The sequence below is a fragment of the Cucurbita maxima genome, unplaced genomic scaffold (assembly GCF_002738345.1).
Source record: "Cucurbita maxima cultivar Rimu unplaced genomic scaffold, Cmax_1.0 Cma_Scf00010, whole genome shotgun sequence".
Classification (NCBI taxonomy): domain Eukaryota; kingdom Viridiplantae; phylum Streptophyta; class Magnoliopsida; order Cucurbitales; family Cucurbitaceae; genus Cucurbita; species Cucurbita maxima.
Genome location: NW_019272026.1, coordinates 6,168,583 through 6,188,241, shown reverse-complemented (window position 1 = coordinate 6,188,241; position 19,659 = coordinate 6,168,583). Strand labels below are relative to the sequence as shown.

Sequence of the window (19,659 nt, the reverse complement as noted above, 5' to 3'; positions counted from 1 at the left end):
GGATTGTCGCTTAGCGACGATGCTGCCTTGGCTCTGGTGAGAATATTTCTAACCCCAAGAAGTAGAAGAGGAAACCTAGAGCAAGGGACAAAGACAATGTTGAAGCCGAAGAGTCGCCACATTGGGCGAAGGAGCCAATTTTGGCGAGAAGGGCAGTCGGAAGAGTCGCCTCATCGAGCGAAGAAGCCAATTTTGGCAGGAAGGGCGGCGGCAACTTGGTTGGCGAATAGGCCAGTGCGGCACCCAGATTCTGAAGGTAAATCTCTGCAAAAAGTTGATAGGTTTAGGTTAAGGTTTATGTGAAGGATGAAGGTTGATTGGGAAGAAAATGAGAGAGACTATATTGGAAACCAATTGGGTTGGAAAAGGTGAGGTTGTATGTACAGAGTATGACGAAAGGTGATTTGGAGGTCAATAGGGTGGAGCCGAAGAGTAATCAATCGACTCCGACTATGGCAGCCATGAAGACTGCCCCTGCGGCGTCAAAACCAGCAGGGGTGGTGGAGAAGAAGATTAGAGGATTCAAAAGCCATTGAAAAGAAAGGATCAGAGTTGTTAAATCGAAAGGGCTCTGATACCATGTGAATGTTTGATTAATCCTGTGAATGTTTGATTAATCCACCACACCTAAATGGTGTAAAAGTTATCTTATTTATAATCAAATGAATTACAAGGATATGGAAATAGTAATAAATGGAAATAACAATAAAGGGAAAGATATCTAGATAATAAGGCAAATATCTAATATTTGCCTTATAATAAAATATAAAATATAATATATATGGTAAACTATAATTTATTACTAAATATCCTTAACAAAGTGGCTACTTAGTTTTTGTCGCTAAATTAATAGTTGTTGTTACTTGGGCTTTGCTTCTCCCCGGCTCTCATCTCCCCGCTAGTGCTCCCCATACACATTATTACCAATATTTCCCCATTCAATTCTATGTTATCTTCAAGTTTATCTTTCCACAATGCAAATAAACCACACAACGCCTCATCACTTGCCCTCTGCCTGCTCAAACCACCAGATGCTTAGCTTGCTCAATCCACACTTTCTCATATTTATGCATCTACAACTCCACTTGCCATACTCTAATTTAGAAATAAATAAATAAATCAATAAATCAATAAATGTAACATATGATGTGGCTCAGATGAGTGGCTCATGGGGTAGCTACCTAGCTGTAATCAATTATTTTTGAGTTTGTATTGTATTGCATTGCATTGTAATATCCCGGGTGGTGGTGGAGGGTGGGGGAAGGGGATTTAGTTTCCAACGGAGGCCTTAAATCCATTTGGTGGGTGACACATCAGAAAGCTACCAAAAACATGGTTGTGGATGTACCCTTCATGGTACTTACAACAAACTAAAGATGTAGTGTTGTGTGTATTAGGGCTGAAGATGAGCACCCCAAATGTGCACATTAATAGAATACACAGCTATTAATACTCCAATCCCTGCCTCTTAATACCATCTCCGGTATTCAACCAACCAACTGGCAATTAAAGCTTAATTTAACCTCAAGTGAACCCACACTCTCACCCACTTGACTCTCTCTTCCCTTTTCTTCACTATAAAAACTCTCTCTTCCCCACCATTCTTTTCACACCCCACCCTTCCTTCTCTCCTTTCTCTCAATAACACTCCCCCATTCAGCTCCAATGGCCATTCCCCCCCAAACTCTGGCTTTTGTCTTTGGCCTTTTAGGTTCCATCCTCCTCCTCCTCCTCCTTTACTTAACTTTCATGCATGCTTTGCATGTAACGTGTCCTAATTTCATGTTCTTGTTTTGCAGGCAACATTATCTCCTTCATGGTCTTCCTTGCTCCACTGTAAGCGCTAACTCTCACCTCACCTGCCTTCTTGTGTGTATTAACCATGATGCTTAATAATGCAATGTTTTGGGCGCAGGCCAACCTTTTACAAGATATACAAGAAGAAGTCCGCGGAAGGATACCAGTCCTTACCCTATGTGGTTGCACTATTCAGCGCCATGCTTTGGATTTACTATGCCCTTCTCAAAACCAACGCAACCTTCCTCATTACCATCAACTCCTTTGGCTGTGTAATTGAGACCCTTTACATCCTTCTCTTCATATTCTACGCCCCCACAAAATTGAGGGTAACAAATTCCGCTTCTTCTTCTTCTTCTTATTATTATTGCAATTGGAAATAAATAAAGAATGAATGAAATGATGATGGTCATGATATGTCCCGCAGTTCCAAACGGCGAAGTTGCTAGTGCTGTTGAATGTGTTGGGGTTCGGGGTGATGCTGGCTTTGACTCTGCTGTTAGCCAAAGGAGAGAAGCGTCTCAAGGTTCTTGGGTGGATATGCTTGGTGTTCAACCTAAGTGTCTTCGCTGCACCCCTTTTCATCATGGTAACATAATTAATAATAATTTCCTATTAATTAATTAATTATCATCATCATCATCTTATTTACAATTGGATGCATGCAGGGCAAAGTGATCAAGACCAAGAGCGTGGAGTACATGCCTTTTGCTCTCTCCTTCTTTCTCACTCTCAACGCAGTCATGTGGTTCTTTTACGGCCTTCTTCTCAAGGACTATTACATTGCGGTAAGAGCAATTATTAATATTGTATTAATAATAATAATAATAATAATAACAATAATAATATAATCATAATTGGATGGTGCATGCAGCTTCCCAACGTGGTGGGGTTCGTGTTTGGCATAATCCAGATGATCCTGTACGTGATATTCAAGAACGCAAAGAAAGGCATCCCGGTGAAAGAAGAGCAGCAGCCAAAGGCGCCGCAGCTTCACGAATTGTCGGAGCAAATAATCGATGCGGTGAAGCTTGGGACGATGGTGTGCACAGAGCTAAGCCCGGTGGGGGTTCTTCAGCCAAGCATGGAGGTGGTGGACGTTGTGGTGGAAGCTGTGATTGACAACATTCAGAAGAAGAAGGAAGAAATAATTAGTTAGTTATTCTTAATCATGAATTGTGTTGTTCTTAATCATGATTAGTTAGTTAGTTAAAACCAGGGTGGTGGTCCGTCTATCAACTAATTAGTAGCGTAGTAGTAGTAGTATAGTAAGTAGTATTGGTTTTGTTGTCCCGTCCGCCGCAAGCCGGCCACAAGAGAGAGCTTAAACCCTCTCTCTTTCATCTATCTCTCTCGCTCTCTCTAATCATCTCTAACTCTTCATGTTTCCAAATCAAACCTCTTAATTCTTCCCTTTCTTTTATTTTCCTTTCATCCTCTGTCATAAAATCAATCAAAACATTACTTAATTAATTTACGTGGAAACGAACACAAATATGCAAACTTTGGTTCTTTTGATCGAATCGACAACACGTCGGTTAGTTGGGTTTATACGTCACGATATAATGATACAAGGGCCCAATGTGTGTAATTTGTAGCTTTCTAGATATAGATGTGAGTGAGCGTGATTGATAATCTATTTTGTCCCAATAAAATCATTCGGTTATCTAAAACAAGCCCAACATTGAATTCCATACAACTTACACGCATATTCCTAAACAAATAAATACTTGTCTTTCTGTATTCAACAAGAATAACCAACAAAAATCTAAAAACACAATACCATACACTACAAACCCATTATAATGACTTAGTGTTAAATATTTGTTAATTATTACCCTATCCTCATAATTTTTATAAGACAAGATATTAACGTAGTCAAATATCCTCAACTTTACTTAAATAAAAAACTAAAAAATATTTTCTAATTTTATAATCTCGATACGGCCTCTTTTTAATAATAATTTTTGGTGCATATATATATATGTATATATGAATATAAATTGGGTAATTATTTAGGCTTAAATGATATTTTGATCTCGGTGGGTTTTTGTTTGGTTTAAGAAGTGACATTTAAGATCCTTCAATTTGTTAATTACTCTTTTCATCATCACAATTCAATGCAATACAGTTGGGATAAGCTTATTATATATTGAAATTGGAAGGATGTGGCAACTAAACAAAATTTTAGTGAATTTATGGAGGAGGAAGTCCAAAACAGAATTAAAGTTTGGAACTCAAAGTGGTGGAGATTAAAGAAAAGGTAACCCAGAGTGGAAGCACTACAGAGATCGACGGGAGGGAGATGAAAAATTTAAGGTTAAGCAGCAGCTTTAGTTTAGAGAGCATTTGTTGGGTGCAGGTGGAAGGTGGAAGTGCAAGGGGGTTCGTTAACACTGCTGCGTTTTGGAATCTAACAGCGTTATAGTGGGGAATCTAATAAGCCCTCCACTCTCGAACACACTATAAACTTGACACCGCTGCGCTAGCTGCTGCTATTACCTACCTACCTGCTTCGAATCTTTGACCCTCCGACCTCACCAAAAGTTACTCTAAGCCCAAATTCTCAATACCCATTGCCTTTTCGCTTTAACCACGCAATCCTACGAATCTCTCACCATAAATAAACTCACTTTCATCGCAATGCAAACACCCATTTCGTGTCTGTTGTTCATCATAAAGTTGGCCGCAAAAGGTCTAAGATTCGGCTTTTCAATCCCGCGGCCCACTCCAGTTTCAAAATCTTTATTTATTAGGTGTACGGATGTAGTTTGATGATGATGATAGGTTTGGAATCAGAATCTTGAAAAGATGCGAATAAACATGCCCAATGGAGTGTTGAGCATACGATACAAAAGTAGTGGCCTGACTCGGATTGCGGAACACTAAGATTTGGAGACCAGATGCTGCTGGGGTTGCCTTTGCCTATGCCTTTGCCTTTGCCTTTGCCTTTGCCTTTGCCTTTGCCTCGTCGCATATTCTTTAAAAATCCACTGCCACCGAGTGTGCCGAACTTTCCAAATGCTTAAACTTGGTGTCCCTGTGCCTACCTCCGCTGCACGCCGTCCATCCAGTTTCAGCTAATCAAATCACTTGCCTCACCGCCCAATGCCGCCACATCCTCCCTCGCTTTCACTTTAAACTCTTTATATTATTATTAATTTGATTAAAAAAATTGATGTTTGTTGAAACAAACAAACAAAGAAAGAAAGAAAGAAAAGATTTAAGTACATGTTCCGTAGCCTCTCTCTCCATATTGCAGCCATTTGTGAAGGACATCTTGTCCTCTTCTGGTCTTAATTTTTATGGATTTAGAAAAGAAAAAGAAAACAATTTCCAGATGGATGGTTGTGCCACGTAGGCAGTTAGGTCGTACTGCAAACGTACAGCTGTGTGTAGGCGTAATTAAAAAATTGAAAAATAATATAGGAGAGGATGACACCATCCATTTGAACAGTTGTAGGGCAATAGAAGAGAAGATGGCCCATAAAACATTCTGACACTCACTCATCCTCCATATTAGGGCACATGCAATCCAACCATCACTGCATTCCCCCAACAAAGACCTATCATATCTCACACGCTTTTTATCTCTCCCAATTTCAATGAATAAAATAGATATATTATGTTTTAATCCCTCGTCACCTACTTTTCCCCTAATTATTCTTCAAACACTCTCTTCTTTCCCTACCTTCTCCCTTTTACCTTACCTACAAATTTTCTCACCCATCTACTGTGTTTTCTCTCATGACTTCTATTCACTTACATTTTATTTACACAATTTGGGTGAAATCACGCATTTAGTCATTTAAATTTGTGTCAATACATGACATAACTTTTAACATACCATCCCGAACTTCAAGTTTTGTGTCTAACAAGTCCTTAAAAAATGCTATTTAAGTGAAGCCCATTCTGGATATGGGCATTCGTAGATCCATCCCGGTCCGGAGTACTGAACACAATGTAGCCACAAGCCCTCTTCTTCCCGGTCGTATCTGCACAAAACAAAGCATGTTTAATGCGTTAATCATGGACCCTATTACGTTTCGAGTGGAAACAAACCAGCAAAGCTTCCAATGGGATCAAAGTTTCTCACCCCTTTGGAGCCAAATTTGGACAGTTTGTACACATGGGATCAATTCTAAAATCTTCATTTGATTTTTCATTGCGTGCATGAACACAATCTTCTTGAATATCACGTGCCCGAGAACAGGCTGATATTGCAGCAGCCCCATCTGCAGTTGTTTTTTGCACGGAACGACCAGACGTTTCTTTTGTAAGGTACAGTGCATCGTTGGCTATAGGATACCCTGTATACTGCAAATGCACACGGATCTGCATTGCAGGTATACCACAAGACACTGATATTAACATCAAAAGGAAGTGGGAGTATACATGGATCACTTAAACATACGAAATGTCCTTGAGGGTGGGGGTCTCATGCAAAATGTTTTCAACAAGTCAAGATTTAAATTTTACTTGATGAGTTCGGCCAGTGATCGGTTCGCATAAAACAATGCTATGGACTCCATCGGAACATACGCGGGTAAACTTTGTTTGAGCAGCCTTCCCCTTTGTTGGAGTATCCTGCAAGAATCAACTCTGTAGTATCGATATCAAGTGACATACTAAATTCAGACCAAGATGCTTCCAGTCAAGAGGACTCCAAACTACCAGACAACGGAGCAACATATCTCCCACAAACTTTATCCATGTTAATACTATGGTTATGGAATTGCAAACAGTCGTCCTTAGTGACAGAGAGAGAGAGAGAGAGAGAGAGAGTAAATGGATGGTTAATGGGCTTTTGCAGACTTATTTTATGAAAACATAGCCATTCCCTACAAAGTAAATTCCCATCTTTATTCTAAGGCTAAATTACAAGATCGGTCCATAGTTGGTCTCAAATAGGCCCAGCATTTAGAGACCGTTAAATATGTCCATAAAGTAAGTATCTAAACTTTGAGAAGTATGCAATAATTTCATAAAATTTCAATTTCTGTGTCTAACAAGTTATTAACCTATTCTACCTTTTTAGAAATTTACAAATCTATTAGACACAAAGTTGAAAGTTTAATGTCTTATTGCATATAAAATTCTATTTATACTAACAAATTTGTTAATTAAAAAAAAAACGTTGAATATGTTACACACCTATCAAACACAAGATTGAAATTTAGGGATCAAATATAAAACTAAAAGTTCAAGAAACTATTATATACTTTGAAAGGTTTTTAGAACATATTAGACACAAACATGTTAGTTCAATTGCTTAACTTGTAAGTACAATTTTTGACTCTTCTACAATATTCTGTTGCCAGAAAAGTAAATTCCTTCCTTAACATCCACTTCCTCTTATTAAGTAACTGAAGTTCACTGGACAAAGGAAGAAAATAAAGCCTCACCTCCGCTGTGCTTTTTCCCTCTCGAGCATTGTAATTTATGTTAACATCAACCACTTGCTGAAATTAAGTCCAGGTAAAATGAAGCAGATAATCAGAGATGCCTAATAGAAATAGAAGAGCAACATTATGAGGTGACTTCACTAAACATTAAAAAAAAAAAAAAAAACCACAGTGCTCCAGATTGGTATTATCCTTGAAGGTGAAGAAGATTTTGAAACAAATTTATTTCCCTGTAGTGTAAAAAAGGATTCATCTCATACTGTACTAGCCCCACATGTCTATAAGAAGCACAAGCCACAAGCAGACATTCATGCACACGCCTATAGCTAGCAAGTCAGGACAAGACAACCACGGGTCCCTTCTGGAATGTAGACTCGACATTGTCAACATTCTAAATTACCCTTTATCAAAAGAGATTGTTACAAGAAGAATCTAAAAGTAACCCTTACGTTTAGTTGCATTCGAAGGAACAATTTGATAAATAATTCAAGACAGAAGAAAATAACATGACTTGACTAGCCCAAAGAAGAAATACCTCTTCTTCTGGAAATACACCCACTACCTTCGCAAGATACTGTTTCTTCACCAGCCCAGACTCAATCTGCAGTATGCATACATTCCTATTAATATAAGTTTCTTCAGTTCCTAGTTTGTGCATGGGCAGAAGAGGACGAGAAATCAATGACAAATTGAATTTAACTATACACAGTGAAACAGGGCAAGATTACTACTGGGAAAGTTGATTTATAATTGTAACTGTGTTTCTTTCAAATTCTCTCTAATAAATTTTTACATTCAATCATCATAACAACTACAATTTAGTTTCGCTCGAAAGTCCAAGTGCCGAGGTGGGAATCTGAACTTGTGATTTTTTTGTGGAAGTTATAATTCCTTAACTAATTCATTTGTGCTAAAGTTAATTTTCCTTCTAATTTTTGTCCAATTGCAACAATCTGAAAATGGAGTACGTGCGACAACATAGTAGTGAGAGTACATGTTCGAATAAAATGTTTGAGAAGAATGCACCTCATAAAAATTCCATGACAATGGATCTCCCAGTCATTTACGATATAACTAAATGAAAAATCTTAAGTACAAAGCATACCTGTTGTCTGAAAAGGTCAGCTTTGGATGCGTTTCTAGCAAGGATAAGAAGTCCAGAGACAAGACGGTCTAGTCGATGTATAGCTAACATGGTCATGTCAAGGGAAGAAGGGGATTGCTCCTCAAGTCAGTGGATAGAGTATGTTAAAAGTGTTTTCTCCACTATCAATATAACAGAACTAAATAAGAGAACAATAGCTTCTAGAAGGACATGGAAGTTGGATACGAAATAGAGGTGCCAAACCGTGCTCTGCCTGAAGTATACCGACAACTGTGTTCTTCCTATATTGACCACATGGATGAACCTATATTACATTCGAGCTTGCTAGTTAGAGGAACCTAAAGTACGGGTAAAAAAAAACAACAGACGAGGAATCCGTTCACTAAGACTCAAATGTTTACAGAAATGTATTGCACAACTTGCATGACTAACGACGTTATACGAAGTTCATACTATCAATCTGACTCACCGGAACAGATGCAGGCTTGCAAACCGTCAGCACTTCTGCTTCTTCTTTGAGAATTTTCACGTCCCAAGCCATCACCGGGGGTTCATGCCTACAGCCCGTAGAAAATCTATTACAAGTTTGATAACTTTATAGTGCAGCTTTGACATAAAGAAAATGAATTCGAGAAACAAATGTAAATTCAAGAGAATTACATCCAGGCTACTCACAGAGTTGGACGTAATTATACCAATCGGGAACCATAAGCCTTAAAAATCCTATTACAACGTGTAGAACACATACCTGTGCAGGAAATGACTTATCTTTTGAGATGATTTAACTATATATGATACAGGCACCATCTCCCCATCCACTTGTATGCGACCACATTTGACTGCATCAACCTAAGAAATAAAGTTCCAAGCAGTAAGGCATGAAAACAAGGAAAAATGTACAAGGGCATGAGAATCATATTCAGTGCATATTAGAACTCCATATTTTGATACCAACAAAACAATAACTGACAAAAGCTGAAACTAAATGACCACATCATAGAGGAAAAACGGAAAGGAAAAAACTTACAAAATACTCGTAAGGTCGGCCTTTGAACTCTTCAGCAAACAAGTCGACGATGGTTTTGCCGGCCCATCGATTCTTAACCTGCAATTTGCAGCTATGAACTTCCAATCAAGAGTTTGAAATTAGATTCAATAGTCGAACATTTATGAAAGTTTAAGGTCTTACGTGAGCAATGAACTCGAAGTAGTAAGGTCTAACGTGCCGTCTCCCTAATCAAAGAACTCTGATTAAAACAAAAAATGGAAAGTAAAACGAAAAGAAAGGCCCACAGAAGAGGGCTTATAGTCTGTACCATTGTGAAATATATAATCGCTTCGTTGTGGGGGGTTGGCAGGGGTTTGCCATACGATCTCTCCCACTCCCATGCTTTCTTCTTCCTTTTCCTCTTGCTCGTCATTATTCAGCTGTTCTACGGAAGCCATACTCACAGTCAGACCGAAGAGAGGAGAGGATAGACGGTGAAACGACAGCGTATGGATGCTGAACCCTGCGACGTCATAAAAATTTCGAACCGAACCGAACCGAACCGAGCCGAGATAAGCACAGGTAACTGACGTGACATAAAGTCAAGACCGCGTCGATTTTGGAATCGGTCTGCCTTGGAGTTGTGCCTTCGCGGGCGCTTAGTTTGGCTTCTTCCTCACTTCAACAACTTCAATAATATTTATAAATTCATAATTCGAGAAAGAAATATACACATTGGATTAATATTCTTCTTCCCAAAAAGCCTGCAGCCGGGAGGAAAAACTGCCTTGGCCTGATCGACGCCTTCACAAGGTCTCTTCTCTCCTCTTAATTCTCGTTTTTTCTCCACTTCATCCACAATTACTCTCCTTTTCGGATCTTTCATGGTGTTCGCACTTGTAATTGCTCCAGCTTCGTTGCTGTTGGAATTGCTTTCAATTCCTTCTAGGGCATCCGATCAATTCAAGGTCGGGATCCAACACTTGTACCTGATTTGAGGATACTCAACTCAGATGCCGGAGGACGATTTTATTGACATTAAGTTCAGGCTCTACGATGGTTCTGATATTGGACCCTTTCGATACTCGTCCGCATCGACAATAGATGTGCTCAAGCAGAGAATAGTGTCCGATTGGCCCAAAGGTTCGAAATTAACTCTTCAGCTTCTCCCTAATCTTTTCAGCTATGAGTACTCAATTTGCAATCGGCTTTTTTTTTTATATATATATATGCTTTTTCCCTGCAAACGCGTATGTGAATTTCGGGCGTTAATATTGCATGTTCTATAGTTAGTCAATCCTTCTTTTTTAATACTATAGTCTACTAGCTTAACAGAGCTATTTTTAGGACAATATTTTATTCTTGGCAGATGTTTATACGTCGTTTTGTTATTCTTGATTTACGCGGTCATTCGGAGGACGCACATTGAATCTTTTGTTGTGTGCCGTTTTACTGTTAGGAACTCATGCCTGTGTTTTCGGTTTCTTAAGAATTGTCTTCGTTCACTGGACGAATTATCATTTTTCTTTTCTCTGCTTTTGTTTTCATACTGATTTTTTTTCCCCTTTTCGGATGATTTTTCTTTTTTTCTTTTTCGTTTTTAGGCAAAACAATCACTCCGAAGGCAGCCAATGAAGTAAAACTGATAAGTTCTGGAAAAATTTTGGAAAATAACAAGACTGTTGGTCAGTGTAAATTACCTTTTGGTGAGTCCACGGGAGGAGTCACCATAATGCATGTTGTTGTACAGCCATCCCTAGCGAAAGCTAAGACAGGTGATTTCCTTTGAGGTTTTATCTATAAATATAATTTTCTTGGTCATTGATTGTTCCCTTTATAATTCTACTTCAGTATTGTTTTCTTTCCCCCTTTCTCCAATGCCCCATAGTTTTTCACGTACTCTGGATTTATACGACAAGTCTATATAATTGTGGTCTTAGGAGTTGGAATCGCATTCTCAACTGATACAGTCATCAAATTGTTGGTTTTTTGGCTTGAACTTAGGAAAATGCTCATCTGATTCTAATTCTAAACAACCATTTTTGTTACACTCCCTGGAGTTAATGGGATATAACAATTTCAAAATCCTTATTCTGCTTTCAGTGAGTTTTGACTAGTACTTTTGAGTTGTAACTCGAACTGTGCTAACGAGAAAGCCGAATCTTAGCATGCAGTCCCATGAGTTTATCATGAGCCTCTTAGAGAACCTTCTTTCTTCATTTATTTCTTCTCCAGATTTTATCCCTTTTTTTCTCTATCCTGTCCTCAACTATTGTTTGTGGCTTTTAGATGAAGAAGGGTGTTCTAGTCCCCTCTTTGGGTGGTTAGGATATGCTAGCAGGTTGTATCCATTTCACAAAGTTAGAGCCGTATGATCATCTTATTGACTATTACTCCCTTACAAAGTATGCAGTGAGAAGTAATCCATGGTTGGCCATGGGTTGGACAGTGTAAATAATGAAAAGCTTAAAGAGAATGGATTCAAGCTACATGTAATTTCCTACTAGTTACCCTGGTAAACAAATGTAGTAAGGTAGGCAATTGTGCCGTGAGAATGGTCGAGATGTTTACAAGCTGGCCCAAACACTTGCGAGTATAAAAGAGCTGGAGATATACATTTTCTAGGGGATTAGCTGGGCTATTATTCTTCTCTGTCAGTGAAGATAAAATTTCTTGTCAACCCCGCAAATTTAACTAATCACCTTGGAAATCTAATGGAAAATTACTATATAGTACAGATGTTGGATGAAGTTTAAGGTTTGTTGTAAATGTGTGAACAATAGTCTTCTTCCTATTCTTCTGTTGAGGAATGTCTGCGCAGGAACAAAGGGATTTGTTGAGTGGCTGGCCTAAATATGAAAACATACATCGTTCTACCTCTCTAAAGCTAAGATGCTCTTGTATAACCCTTGACTGAGGATTCAGATATATACCCTTAACCACTCTTTGTATTCTCATGATTTTTCCCTTTTCTTTACTCTTGCTTCTTCTTCCCTCTTCATTGTTTTCCTATCATTTATTTTTTTTCCTTTTCATCTTCTACTAATCATTGGAAAATATAAAATAAGCTAGAGAAGAAAGAACTTGTTGTAAGGGCCAATAAAAATCCAAAAATCTCAAATCTTCGAATTGTAACAGCCTAAGATCACCTCTTGCAAATCTCTCCCTTAAGGTTTTTATAATGCATTAATGCATCATGCTAGGGAGAGGTTTCCACACTCTTATAAAAAATGTTTCGTTCCCTTCTCCAACCAATGTGGGATCTCAAAATCCATCCCCTTCGGGGCCTAGCGTCCTCGCTGGCACTCCTTCCACCCTCCAATAGAATGTGCTAAGTTTTACTTGTTTTAATTCAATTTTATTTGACTGCAGTGTTTCTCTAGTCAAACTTGAATGTGGTCCTTAAATCATAACCTTGGACAACTTGTGGCCGTTGATCGAATTTGTTTTTATGAGTCTGGTATTTTTTGCTGTTCTATGAAATATTTACTTCGATATGTTGATGGTACAGAGAAAAAGACTGACAATTCACAACAGAAGATCGTCTGCTCCTGTTCCATACTTTGAAACACAACACCAGTCATATGATTCGTTTGGTAAATCATCTTCCAAAACAAGGTTTCTATTAGCCATATTCTTGTGTATAAATGTTTTCTGGTAATTTGGTAATGATGTGTTTAGGAATATTGATGTGGGGGACATGTTTCTCTTTTATATGATTGTGAAGTTTTTCTCATGATTTTTCAAAATTCTTTGGTTACTCTCTTATTTGAGGATTTGCAGCTAAAAGAAGAGGGCTATATTTAAGTTGATAAGGTTCTATGAATACTTTACTAGCAGTATCCTAATTATGATTAATCGTCGTCCTTGTGAAGGTAGTAGAATGGGAAATTTTCTATTTATAAAAGGAATCTGATGCGTTCTCATCGTTTGTAAATTTTGTGTGTATTCCTTTTCAATTTGAAACTTCTTTGAAAGGGTTTTTCTTTCTGCAATTTTACTTTTAAATGATCACATCCTAAACTGGTCAGCCAGCCTTGAATTGTTTATTTGGCATGCCATACGTGTCAAACCTCCATTAAAATACTTGATGAGTCGACATGGATTGAATTTTGACTATCAATGATCCACCAAATTGTCCAAAAGAGGAGGCATTTCGAGTGAATGGTACGCCCATAAATTCAGAAAAAGGGACCTATGTATCCCCTAAAACTTTTGGCTTCATTGGAGAATGTATTCGGTCGTGGAAATTCGAGATTACATGGGAGAATCATAGCCATCCGCAATCATAAACTTTGAGCAACTTTTAAACCTTTTTGGAATGAAGGGACTCGATGTGGGAAGCATGGCACTAAGACATACGTTGATGAGTCCCATCTATTCCAATGAGCTCCTTCATAGTCTCCTGCCTTCCAGAAACTGTTTGCCGGCAGAAGCATTTGCGTTCGAAGTCCTCGTCTCTTGTTCAGTACCCGCCTCTGTTGACGGGGGCAAAAGAACCGCCACTGAATGCTTTTCGTCCAGCGCCGCGGGCGGAAGAAAACCATGAGGTAAAACAACTTCTAACTCCTTCAGCCTCCTCTTCTTCGAAAACCCTCCATCCACGTCGTTCGGGAGTCGGACGCTTCTCGTAACTCCTCCAAGAATTCCGTCAACTGCTCACACCTCCGAATCTGACTCGCTGTCACAACTGATATCAATAAACTAGGGAAACGCATTTGATGCCTCGTGATTGTTGCTCATTCTTAGCGTGCGTATAGGTTCAATAACTTCCTGCTTAACACTAGCTTTCATGGGTGCATGCAGAGATAACATGGCAATGCCTTCGGTCTTAGAGATAGATGCATCTGTTTGAACAGAGGATTCGGCGGGGGGAATCAACAGTGGCGGGAAACTGCAGCCGAAGGAAGTGTGAAAGGCCCTTCTACATGGCGGGTTCGTTTACATTTACATACCTTTCTTTATAGCTTTGACGTGTGTCCCTCAAAATTCACGACTTAGATGTAGTCATTGAATATGGTGAAATTATTTTAAAAGTAAATAGCGGTCCATTTAAACTTTAATAATTTTAGACTATAAATGAGTTATAATTATTCTAGTGTAACATTGTTCAACTCCCTAATAAAAAATATAAAAAATAAGACTATTCATTCATTTAATTCCAATAATTGTTCATAATATTATTGGGTATAAAAAAAATAAAAATTAGACTATTAATCTCCCTATTTAAACTAACTTTATTATGATGAAGTAGTTTATGGGTAATCCTGTTTTTACTACCATTTTGTAGATTCAAATTTTTAAAATATATATATATATATATATATATTAAATATTCCTCTATTAATAGGAAATGAAAATCTAAAATACAAAATGACAATACCTCAATATATTAAAACTTTATTGACGTAACAACAGGGAGAACAATCTATTAATTGACAGAAGAATATGTGGGTAATCACATGAAATAGGAATAAAAATGGAATTGGAATTGGATGAAAACAACACATTGGGATGAATAATAAAGATGGAATTTCCTCCTCATTTTGTATTTTTGTCCTTTCAGATTTGCATGGCCTGTTGGAAGATTTCCATGGCAGAAGCTGGAAGGCCCAGAAGAACATTTATGCTCTTTCTTTCTTTCCCATGAGATAGGAACAGAATAACCTCTTTCTCCGGCAACGCCACCGGCCCTGAAAACACCGGCTCCCCCCACCCGAAGTCCGTCGTGTGGAACCCCAGCCTCGACCAGGTCGTGATCAACAAAGTCGCCGCCAGCGACGGCCTTGCTCTCGTCGTTTCGAAGTAATCGATGGCGGACCTCATGTAGCTGTCTGTGATCATCTCCACTGCCTTCTGAACCAGCCCCACCCCAAAAGACAGAGGGTTTTCCAGAAGCTCGCCGGCGCTGCATAGTGAGTTGGTTAAAACGATGGCGTTTCCAGAATACCCTTTCGGTACTGGGGGCTGAAATCTAGACCTTCCGTCGACGGCGAAGAGGAGCTTTGTTTGTTGATCGGGTTGCATTCGTAGAGCCTCTGTTCTTGCTCTCCAAACAAATCCCGACAGGGCTTCGAACGTGGTGCAGCTCTTCAAAACCCCATCTTCCAACGCTTTCTGTTTGAGCTTACTGAGCTTCTCCGGCTCGAAGCAGAAGGACCGATAATGCATTTCCTCATCTCCATAAAGCTTCCAAGTGTTCGACACATCTTCTATCTCAGCGAATTCGCTGTGAGGAAACTCGATCATCGGCGGCTCTCGTGCTTTGAGAAGGCTTCTATCCAGAAACGGCGGCACGGTCAAAGGAAAGCCCCTTGCCGTTTCACCCCACGAATTCACAAATTCCATTGCCCCAATCCCATCAAACATACAATGATTCATACACAGCCCCACAACGAATCCACCACATTTAAATTTAGTCACCTGTGAATTAATTAACAACCATCCAAGCCAACGTTAAATCAGGCTGCTGTGAAACTGAATTAACCACAGTCCATAGAGAGAGGTATTCGTGAAACCTGGGCAACAAGAGGAGGCATCTGAAGTATGTTGGTAGCGCCAGGGATGTCATAGACAAGCTTCCCAAGAGTGTCAGGATCAGGCTTTGTTATATCACCAATGTCTTCAATGGAACAGTCGGCTTCAGCCTCCACAAAGACAGCACCCTCCGCCGTACAGTCCACAATAAGCTTCCTGTCTGAGCTGACGGCGAGCCGCCCTGCAAGGGGGTAGTAATGGACAAGCACCTTGGAAAGAGCATCTTTAATGACTTGGGCAGCATCTTCGTTGCCTCTGGACTCTGATTTAAAGCAGTAAATGGTGCGGACGATGACTGCAATATTCTGGTCAAGGTTTGATAGGAAGTAGAGAACCTTTGGTGTCTCCTCTGCTGGGGTGATCAGAGTAGGTTTCTGCTGCTCAACGTCGAGTTGAGAACCCCTTTTACCACTGCCAGCCATCTGATTCGATATCTGACCCAAAATTCAAATACACAAAAAAAAAGATGGAGGAGTTGAAATTATGGATGAAACGAAAGAATGGAGAACGAATGAGAAACAGTCATAACAATGGGATGCAGAATGTGTTAGAAACAACACGATTTGCAAGGAGAAATATAAATCACGTGTTTACCTGAAATGAAAAGGGTTAGAAAGATGATAGTAGTGGCAGGGCGTTGATGTTGTATATGTATATAAAGCAGATGGTAGAGAGGCAGAGTGAGGGTGGTTGGAAGTTGTGCCTAATTTGAGTCGTGCACTGCGTTTTGTTTCATTCTGAATGGTTGATGATGCGAGAGGACCAAGTCAGGTCGGGTCGATACGGGATGCCACCGCTCTTCCACCTAGTTGGTGAGAGTTGGCGTCCAAACTCTGTTTACTTGGAGCTCCCTCTCTCCCTTCCCCAAGAAACATGATTGATTTTCCTACAAAATTTTGTTAACAAAAAAGATTGACTTTTTGGTAAGTGTAATGAAGGACGAAACGTGTATCTAATATGATCTTGGAGACAACTTCAAACAAAAGTAATGAGATTTTGATTGAAATTTGTAGTCCTCAATCCTGTTTGTTTTTCATTTCGATGGGATTTTGTAGGTTACTTACCCTTCTCTTGGTTTAAACTAATACGTTAATTAAGTTAATAATAAACAAATGGTGAACTCTAGTAAAGAAACGTTTATTTCTTCCCAGAAAAACCAATTCTGTGTGAACTCTAGTAGTTGAATAATTAGACGTGTACCTCTCTTTTAGAAGAGATGTAAGTCGAAACCTTACTAAAAAAATGTACTATCGCCAGTTCCATTCAAGATGATAGGCTTTCTGTCCATCACAATGCAACCGAGTAGTAGTACTAGATCATGTCATCTTCATCGACTCTCTCAAATCTGCGTTCCCCCCTTTTTTTTTTCTTTATCATGTAGCCGTCTGTGATCATCTTCACCGCTTTCTTAACCATCCCCACTCCTGATACGACTGTGGCTTTTCCAGAAGCTCATCGGCGCTACACAGTGAGTTTACTTGGGTGCAGCCCTTCAATACCCCATCTTCCAACCCTTCCATTTTGAGTTTATTCAGCTTCTCTGGCTCCAAACAGGAGGGCCTGAAGCATCTCCTCTCCATGAAGCTTGCAAATGTTTGACGACATATCTTCTATCTCAGCAAATTCATGGTGCCGAAACTCGATGAGGGGAGGGTCTCGAGCTTTGAGAATGGTTCTATCTAGAAACAGGGGGGCAATCAAAGGGGCCTTGCGTTTCACCCTACGAATTCACTAACTCCATAGCCCCGATCCCATCAACAGCACTGTGGCTCACGCACAGCCCAACTTCGAACAGACCACATTTATACTTAGTCACCTGAGAGAGACATTATTGCAAGATTAACGACTATCCTCGTGGGATTTCAAGAGCAGTAAACAAACGTGATCATGATAGTAAACCAGAAAATGAATAACGAGGTATATTTTGATTGAAACCAAAAACAAAATCACAAAGGAGATATGCCTTAAATGGACAATAGTATAGCACCATTTAACCTTAACAAAAGGAAGGAATTGTCGGGAAACCTGTGAAACAAGAGGGAGCGTCTCGAAGTATGTTAGTAGCGCCAGGGATGTCAAAAACCAGCTTGCCAAGACTGTGTCGCCGTCGGGTTCAGGCTTGGTAATATCTCCAATGTTCCCACTTTCCAATCAACGGAGCCGTCTGCTTCTGCGACATGGTGAGACGCCTAGCAAGGGATTAGTAATGGACAAGCAGTCTGCTTCAGCTTCCACATGCCACACAGTCAACATAATTAAACACTTCAACAAGTACTAAAATAAAAATAAAAAAATCTTTTTTTTTAATCTGCAAAAGAAGTTGGTACATTGAGAACCGCCAGTAACTAGCCAAAATAAATTGTCACAGAAGTTCCAATAAAATTTTGAGTATGTAAGAATTTGTATGCCAGCTACACCAAATGACCTTTTCTGAGTTCTGACATTGGATTTAAGAGCACAAGATACATTACATCTCCTTCAACCCTGATTATTATAAAAACAAATAGACATTAAAGCCAATTGTACGATGATAGAGCGCAACCAAGATGGAGGAATTCGCCATAATCATCTCTGAATTCTAATATTTTAAACCTCATTCCATCGATAAGATGTAATCAACTAGCTACTTGTCTAGGGAGAGGACTAAAATACAATTAGTTTGCGGGGGAAGGGAAAAAATGGGTCTAGGCTAACAAGTTACTAAAAATCTTAAATCTATAAGATACATTATACAGACCGAGCCAGAGATATCTAGACATGTACTTCAACAATCAAACCGCTGATTGAGATCATGAAGAGATGATCATTCAGGATTGCGTTCTATGATCTTCGGTCAGGGCTACGGAAAAGTATGGATTTATTAAACAAGTTAAGCATCCCCATCTTTGTCCTCCTCTTTATCCGTATCCTCACCACCATCATCATCAGCTTCCTCTTCTTCATCACTCATGTTATTTATCACATCTGTGATAATATCCTTCACCTCTGCTTTCCTATGCATTAAATCCACACCAAAGTGGGTACCTATTACAAACAGTGGCCAAGTCAGCAAAATCAACAAGCAATATCTTTCACGAGTATTCCGGCAGTCCTGTGTACGTGTGTGTGTGAATATTACAAGGAGATACATACCAAGTTGCCTGAGAATGTCAGACAAAGTTGCCTGCACGTGACAGAAGGAAAGTAATTATGAATAAACAATAACTTAATTTAGAACAACTCATAACGAATCCGATCTGACCAAATTCTTGTACTTACGGTATTGAAATCAACTTGCTTCAGAATATTAACTACAACTTCATGCATCTCCTCTCTGCTGGGTTCTTTCTTAACTTTCTTGCTATTTTTTCCCTTGCCTAGTATCATAGAAAGTGAACCATAAGCCAGTGTTCCTATAATTTCAAAAAAAAAAAAAAAAAACAATCTTGCTGCGATAAAAAAGAGTCCAGGCAATTGTGAAGAAGAATAAAGGTAAATGATCCTGACAGAACAGTCTCTCTTGGCTGTATCTATCTCTAGAAAACATGGCCTAGTGATGCACTACTGCTACGTAACTGGAAAAGGATTTATATCCTTTTGACAAGAGGGAAACTACAACCTTCGGTTGAGCAAATGAGTCGCAAAGATCTTGTAATTAAAGCATTATAACTAATAGGGCTTAAGCCTTTCGCAAGTGAATAATAAAGCTCAAATGCACAAAATGCTTTCAATATGAGCTAACCCTGATCCCCCAACCACAAACTTTAGATATGAAATAATTACTATATAGGCATTTATCTTGATCGAAACTAAAATATTTTGATGTGAGCCCCCCCCCCCCCCCCCCC

The 19,659-nt window shown here is 39.2% G+C and overlaps 5 protein-coding genes across 9 annotated transcripts in view; 2 read left to right on the top strand and 3 right to left on the bottom strand.

Annotated features, from left to right (window-relative positions):
• Nucleotides 1–1,598: 1,598 nt before the first annotated feature.
• Nucleotides 1,599–3,220, top strand: LOC111485681 (bidirectional sugar transporter SWEET10-like). Its single transcript, XM_023132663.1, has 6 exons — nt 1,599–1,711; nt 1,800–1,836; nt 1,916–2,126; nt 2,225–2,386; nt 2,466–2,585; nt 2,672–3,220. Exons 1-6 carry the CDS (start codon nt 1,666–1,668, stop codon nt 2,954–2,956), a joined length of 861 nt encoding a protein of 286 aa, XP_022988431.1. The 5' UTR covers nt 1,599–1,665; the 3' UTR covers nt 2,957–3,220.
• Nucleotides 3,221–5,549: 2,329 nt separating this feature from the next.
• Nucleotides 5,550–9,913, bottom strand: LOC111485688 (RNA pseudouridine synthase 7-like). The gene is made up of 12 exons (XM_023132671.1): nt 9,624–9,913; nt 9,497–9,540; nt 9,335–9,412; nt 9,056–9,156; nt 8,777–8,864; nt 8,533–8,611; nt 8,308–8,390; nt 7,738–7,803; nt 7,203–7,259; nt 6,277–6,384; nt 5,894–6,132; nt 5,550–5,792 (listed from the first exon to the last, which is right to left on the bottom strand). The coding sequence occupies exons 1-12, from the start codon at nt 9,751–9,753 to the stop codon at nt 5,690–5,692; spliced, it is 1,176 nt and encodes a 391-aa protein (XP_022988439.1). The 5' UTR covers nt 9,754–9,913; the 3' UTR covers nt 5,550–5,689.
• A 92-nt stretch (nt 9,914–10,005) lies between these two features.
• On the top strand, nt 10,006–14,336 carry LOC111485689 (membrane-anchored ubiquitin-fold protein 3-like). Of its 4 annotated transcripts, XM_023132673.1 has the most exons (5): nt 10,008–10,108; nt 10,208–10,438; nt 10,900–11,070; nt 12,807–12,891; nt 14,102–14,336. In XM_023132673.1, exons 2-4 carry the CDS (start codon nt 10,309–10,311, stop codon nt 12,860–12,862), a joined length of 357 nt encoding a protein of 118 aa, XP_022988441.1. In that variant the 5' UTR covers nt 10,008–10,108; nt 10,208–10,308; the 3' UTR covers nt 12,863–12,891; nt 14,102–14,336. The 4 variants fall into 4 exon arrangements, with proteins under 4 accessions (XP_022988443.1, XP_022988441.1, XP_022988440.1 ...); XM_023132675.1 differs by lacking the exon at nt 12,807–12,891 and having other exon boundaries at nt 10,006–10,108; XM_023132672.1 differs by lacking the exon at nt 14,102–14,336 and having other exon boundaries at nt 12,807–13,038.
• Nucleotides 14,337–14,675: 339 nt separating this feature from the next.
• On the bottom strand, nt 14,676–16,529 carry LOC111485687 (omega-hydroxypalmitate O-feruloyl transferase-like). Its single transcript, XM_023132670.1, has 3 exons — nt 16,427–16,529; nt 15,814–16,266; nt 14,676–15,718 (listed from the first exon to the last, which is right to left on the bottom strand). The coding sequence occupies exons 2-3, from the start codon at nt 16,252–16,254 to the stop codon at nt 14,858–14,860; spliced, it is 1,302 nt and encodes a 433-aa protein (XP_022988438.1). The 5' UTR covers nt 16,255–16,266; nt 16,427–16,529; the 3' UTR covers nt 14,676–14,857.
• Nucleotides 16,530–18,208: 1,679 nt separating this feature from the next.
• Nucleotides 18,209–19,659, bottom strand: part of LOC111485685 (protein DEK-like) — a 5,780-nt gene continuing 4,329 nt past the window's right edge. Inside the window, exons 9-11 of one of the 2 annotated variants that reach the window (XM_023132666.1) lie at nt 19,091–19,188; nt 18,965–18,995; nt 18,209–18,856 (exon numbers count right to left, since the gene is read on the bottom strand). In XM_023132666.1, coding sequence (XP_022988434.1) covers nt 18,702–18,856; nt 18,965–18,995; nt 19,091–19,188 — 284 coding nt within the window. In that variant the 3' untranslated portion in view covers nt 18,209–18,701. Of the gene's footprint in view, nt 18,857–18,964; nt 18,996–19,090; nt 19,189–19,445; nt 19,648–19,659 lie in introns of those variants that run through there. The other variant, XM_023132667.1, reaches the window with a different exon arrangement.